Source organism: Pelmatolapia mariae, linkage group LG10_11, assembly GCF_036321145.2.
Source record: "Pelmatolapia mariae isolate MD_Pm_ZW linkage group LG10_11, Pm_UMD_F_2, whole genome shotgun sequence".
In the NCBI taxonomy this organism is placed as follows: domain Eukaryota; kingdom Metazoa; phylum Chordata; class Actinopteri; order Cichliformes; family Cichlidae; genus Pelmatolapia; species Pelmatolapia mariae.
The window spans coordinates 29,237,964-29,244,111 of record NC_086236.1 but is presented as its reverse complement, the minus strand read 5'-3'; the positions used below and the strand labels follow the sequence as shown (position 1 = coordinate 29,244,111).

The 6,148-nt window shown below is 41.5% G+C and overlaps 1 protein-coding gene across 1 annotated transcript; it reads right to left on the bottom strand.

Moving 5' to 3' along the window:
• Window positions 1–329: 329 nt before the first annotated feature.
• rrp15 (ribosomal RNA processing 15 homolog) lies at window positions 330–5,504 on the bottom strand. Its single transcript, XM_063487039.1, has 5 exons — window positions 5,398–5,504; window positions 2,359–2,603; window positions 1,837–1,934; window positions 1,565–1,754; window positions 330–1,475 (listed from the first exon to the last, which is right to left on the bottom strand). Exons 1-5 carry the CDS (start codon window positions 5,429–5,431, stop codon window positions 1,338–1,340), a joined length of 705 nt encoding a protein of 234 aa, XP_063343109.1. The 5' UTR covers window positions 5,432–5,504; the 3' UTR covers window positions 330–1,337.
• Window positions 5,505–6,148: the final 644 nt, after the last annotated feature.

The window sequence follows — 6,148 nt, the reverse complement described above, 5'->3', positions numbered from 1 at the left end:
ATAAATGTGTTTCAGTGTTTGCGATTATCCACATACACGCAGAATAACAGCCCCTCTCACTCAGATCTCTGCTCTGTGCTCACATGCAGACCTGCTCTCTGTGTGTCGCTCCCACTAACAACATCTCTGCTCCCTGCACGCTCAACTCTCTGTACACCGTTATAAATGTGCCACAAAACCAACCAATCACAGACTTGGATGCAAACATTCTGATTGGCTGTTATTGTCTCCAATCAGCTCCCTAGCTACTGCAATCCAGAAACACGCTCCAGAATGTAGCTAAACCCATTTTAGGTTTGTATGTTTAATTATTTTATTTTAAAATATATAATTTTTTAGACCATTGTTGGTAGCTGCTCTGCTCTGTGTTGGTACAGGGCATTGAAGATGATAACAGTGGGTGGATTATATTCTTAAACTTAGTTACAGCGCTTTCAGAAAGACATCTACTGTGATAAAGTCTACTCTCCACTGCTGTGTAATCAATTATTGTAAATGTAAATGTTATCAGGAAATGATCAGACAGCAGAGGGTTTTCAGGAAACACTGTTAAATGTTCAGTTTCTATGCCATATGTTAAAACAAGATCTAGAGTGTGATTAAAGTGGTGGGTGGGTTCTTTTACAGTTTGAGAGAAGCCAATTGAGTCTAATAACAGATTAAATGCAATGTTGAGGCTGTCATTTTTAGCATCTACATGGATGTTAAAATCACCCACAATAATTATTTTATCTGAGCTGAGCACTAAATCAGATAAAAAGTCTGAGAAATCAGAGAGAAACTCTGTGTAAGGCCCAGGTGGACGATAGATGATAACAAGTAAGACTGGTTTCTGAGTTTTGCGGTTGCCACACCCCCTGCTTGGCCTGTGGAAACTCATGATTACCAATGTAGCCACACTGAGATGCCACTGCTCGACTCGTGTACTAAAATCAGTCTGAAAGCAGCTGATGTAGCTGCCATGGCTGTTCCACCTGTGAGCGTGTAGCATACACCAGCATGCACACATTTATTGTTGAATAGAAAACTGTTAACATGAAGGATCCATTTCTCCAGTGTCAACAAAAAAACTGAAACAGTTTTGCATTTGAATGAATCTGTGAAGAAATGTGTAGTTTAACATGTTCTCTGCTACAGTCCACGTTCAGTATGTTTCACAGTCACCTGTCAAAATATATTCAGCAACAAATATAAAACTGTATATCTCCAACGCAGCGGTGCACGTGTGCGTGCACGGGCATGTGCTGACGCTAAAGCTCGTCTTTTCAGTTCAGGGTCTCCTGTTTGTTTTTCCCAGACAGTCTTTGAGCTCAGCCTTTCAGTGTGCACGGCTGATGTCAGATCTGAATCGCCGCCTCACTGTTTCCCTCCTGTGGCTCGTCCTGGTCACTGCTTTTGTCCCAGTCTTTCATTGTGGCTCCCATCATGAAGTCATCTCTGAGAACAGTCCAGGCAGGCTTCTCCACGGCAACGACCTTTGCACGAGCACACACACACAGAGAAACATCAGGATAAACACACTGACAGCAGAGGTACAGGACGAAACAAACATCTGTGAACTCACAGCATCCTTTTCGGTCTTGCCCGTTGCTCGGACACCTCCGTCTTCCCTCCTCAGCACATCGATGAAGTCTTTCTTTGAGACAGAACAAAGGATCTTTGCCTTCTTCCTGTCTGATCCACCAGCATCCTTCACCTTTTCCTGCACAGTTTTCTGGTGTTTCCTCACAGCGTTGAACAGCTGCACCACCCCTCTGAGTGAAGGAGGACTACATTAGAACAGATGCTTGGTTACATATACGTCAAACAAAGACACAAAGGAAACAGAGTGGTCACCTTGTAGCAATTCTCTGTAATGCTTTCTCAGTCTCGCGGTCCTTCACTATGTCAGGTTTCTCCCTGCACATCTGCTCCCACGCTTTCTTCTCGTCAGCCTGTTAGGGACACAATCTTTGGGTTTTCAAGGCTTAGAAATAAAAATGTTGCTTTTTTGAAAGTGTTCAACAATAAGGAGGAAATGAATAAATGAATGAATTAATATTTTCAAACACAGCTGGTCACAGTGCAGTTTTGATTTTACATTATGTGGATAAATATTGTGAGCAGAGCACAGTGTCTAAGGTCTGCCTGCTTTCCTGATTGGTTCCTGTGTTCAATCACTAGTTTATACTTCGTCGTCTTTAGAGCCAAAACATGAAAATAAACTTGTATACTTATAACTTGTTATTATAAGTCGAACGTTGTCATTTCATGTCGACAGTGATAAACAAATGTGGAAACTGTGCTCGGTGAGTGAAGAGTGATGAACATCTGCTCGGACGCTCGCACATCATCCTGAGCCTGGAACACGGAGCTCACCTGTTTCTTTCTCTCCAGCTGCTCCTGTCTCTCTGATGCCTTCATCTTTTCCAGCTCCTTGTTCTTCTCCAGGATGCCGCTCGTGGTTTTCTTCCCGAGGATCTTTGCCATGGCTTCAGCCCATCCAGTGCTGACATCTTCATTATGTTCATTTTCATCCTCTTCTTTCTCTTCATCATTCACTCTTTCACCTTCAGAATCACTCTGGTCAACCTTGCCTTCAGACCAAAGAGCCATGCTGTCACCTGATTCACACAAAGAAATGATGCAGTGAACTACAAACTCTCGCTGACACATTAGAAGCATTTTGAGTCATGCTAAAATATCCCGACAATCCCAGAAAGTTGATCCTGTCCTGATGAACCGGCTCGAGTGTCTGATTTCATTCAAAGGTTACAGACGTGTTTATTCCACCACAGGGACAAGAAGACCTTAACCACTGGCAGAAACACAGAAACACACTGTGTTTATGTGTTTGATGTGTGGACATTAGTTCTACCACATGCAGACAGTTGATGATGGGAGTAAAGATGGTGGAGAAAAGTTGATTTATTTGACTTTTTGGGATGCAAACATTTAAAATCACATTTAAATGTTGATTGTACACAAGAAGATTTTCAATAAAGTTTATTGAGATTCGGATGCTTAGGGATAAAAACTGTACTAACAAATGTGTGAATGGATGAATGAGGGAAGTTTTGATAGTGTAGAGAAACGCTATCTAAGAACCATTTACCATAACAGCTGCAGTGGTGATGACACTGTGTCTACATAAAGATACCATGAAGTGCAGAGAAGCGAAGTGAAGCAAAACATCCAGAAACGGCGGCGCTCGTTACCGTGATCGATATTTAAACCTTTACTGGAAACAGCCGGTGGGAGTCGGCTGATGGATAAACTCACAGTGAAGAAAAGCTACGTTTGTAACAGCTGCCATCCACTGTGTTTGTCTTACACAGCAGAAATCTACAGTAAGGTTCGCTTACATGTAAAATATGTAACTGATGCAGTGTTTAAATCAGGCAGCTGTTTCACAGTGATGCCTGGAACAACAGGAGTGAGTCTAACAGGGGCTGAACTACATCTTTATTTCAGCGCCTCTGTCACATTATATGTTTTCACTTTAAATTTGCAAAATAAATGAGATTAATATTTAAATATATAACAATAAAAGCTCTTTACCCCCAGACCAATAGAAATGCACCAGTACAGCTGTGAGCTACTGACTGTTTCATGAAAGTTGATGAATGATTATCCTCTACACCAGGGGTGTCGAACTCCAGGCCTCGAGGGCCGGTGTCCTGCAGGTTTTAGATCTCACCCTGGGTCAACACAACTGAATCACATGATTAGTTCATTACCAGGCCTCTGGAGAACTTCCAGACATGTTGAGGAGGTCATTTAGACATTTAAATCAGCTGTGTTGGATCAAGGACACATCTAAAACCTGCAGGACACCGGCCCTCGAGGCCTGGAGTTCGACGCCTGTGCTCTACACCATCACAGCTGTAGGGCAGACTTCAGGATGCTGATGTGTTTGTTTTCACCATATACGCCTTTAAAGGCTCACAGACACAAACTCATTCATTCACTTGCACATGAAAACGCATCCTCCTGTTCAGTTACGTCCTCTGTAACAGACGTCTGATTTGTGGTCTGTATCTTTTGCCTCATTTGAGCGATCCTAACAAGTCCTGATGGACAACATCGAGGACATCCTGGACTTTGATCTCTCTTTATTTTTCCTCAGTTCTCAGAAGGATACACTTTATTTTATTTAACATTACTGTATTTGAGATTATTTTATTTTTGCATTTAATGAATATTTTCTTTAAATAATGTCATTATATCATGGCAGGCTCAGGGTTTGGGGTTTGAACTGAAAAATGAACCCTTGACTTGAGTTTATTTGGTGTAATTTCTCTGTTTATTCATGCACATGTTTGACTCCTGTGCTCTTCACAAATACGCACGTTTGTGCCATAACACAGCACAGTGACCTCTATGGTCTTTTTATGTTCCATGTTTACCGAGGATTAAAGAAAGCTATTGGACATTTGAAGATACTTCACAGAAAAGCTTGAAATAAAAAAAATGAAATCCTGCAAAATGAAGAAGAAAACATAAAATAACAAAAGAGGAAGTGATGTGACTGAAGACAGACGTCACTGTGTGGAAACTGAGTTCTACCTCTGCAGCTGAATTAAATGTTGGCCTATAGCTCACATTCACTACTGACTTTGTTTGCTGTTTAGCTCTTGTGTCTTGGCAGAGTGCATGAGTAATTTTGCTTTTCTGCAGTCTGATATTTGAGGTTGAGTCGGTGTGTATAAAATAAGTTGATGCCTTAATAATCACATCAAACTAGATGATGGTGGCGTTTGATCGGCACATACTGACTGCATTCTTTTTATAACCAGGTCAGGAAAGAGAACAGGAGCAAGCAAAGGAGAACAGATGCAAAATGATGGGACACCACAACAGCAGGAAAGACGAAGAAGAGGTGAGCATCAGAAAGAGGGCACACAGTTCAAACGCAGCAATCATGGTGCAATAAAAGCTCTGAGGCTGGTAAAAACTCTGTACTGTCAAACAAAACTGTAACAAACAAGAAGAACTCAAATTAATGTTCTTCTCAAGCAGAAACCCAAAAGATTTCAGGGCTGGGCCAAGTCCTCAGTGATGCTAGCGACGCCCCTGTTACAGATGATCGTTGTTGTCTGAATACCGATGCAAATGTGCTGTTCGTGTGTGATTCACGCGTGATTTGTTACACTATTTACACTTAGTACGATACTTGGGTACGATGTAAACGCTCGCATTCAAAGAGCAGGTTACAGAAGTTTCGCTCATTTTCTACCAAGTGAACAGACGTACTTTAAATCCATCCTGTAACCAGAGCAGATCATTCATATCCGCCATATTAACAATAACAGCAGAGACCGAGTTTCGTGCTGTTGATCGCGCTGTGTAAGTGTCTATCGAAGCCGTGCGGCTACAATTAGCACCAATAATAAAAACGTGTATTACAAAACTCACCGGAGTCCCACGCGTGTGCTTCCACCAGAGACATTGTGTGTTACACTACGTTGTTTCCGTAAAGTACAACTAACCACCCGTCAAAGGTTCCGTCCAGGAATTCTTCTTCTTCTTTCTTACATTTGTATTGGCGGTTGGCAAACAACTGAAAGGTGCATTACCGCCACCAACTGGCATCCGTCCAGGAATTCCGATTTGTTCTACACATGAGGAAAAAAGCTTCTTCGTGTACTCGCCAATAAAACCCAGAAAAATAAACACTTTGTTCTGTCTGCAATAGTAATGAAACGGCTTATTCGGGCCATTAGAGGTTAAAGCGGGCCAGAACGATCTGGAACAGGGTTCCGTGCTGTGCCAAAGTTAACCCGGTAGAAAGTGTAGCTCGGGCTGTGTCCCAGTTCATATTTTTTTTCTCTCCATCTTTATTTCAAGAGGAACAGTAACAACAAATATAATACACGGAGGAGACAATGTACTGCAAAATTATAATACAACGGAAGAGTGTGCCAAATTTAGCCATTCTTATATTTTGCTTGTTTTACGTTATTGTATTTTTGCACAACTCTGTTGCTTGTGAAGCTCGCACACAAGAATTTCACTCGCATGTACTGTACCAGTGTACCTGCACATGTGACGTGACAATAAAAGTGATTTGATTTGAATAAAACAGGTAAGATACATATCAAAATTAAAGGGGGAAAATAAGAAAAAGGAATAAAAAATAAATAAAAGAAAAAAAGCGAGAAATACA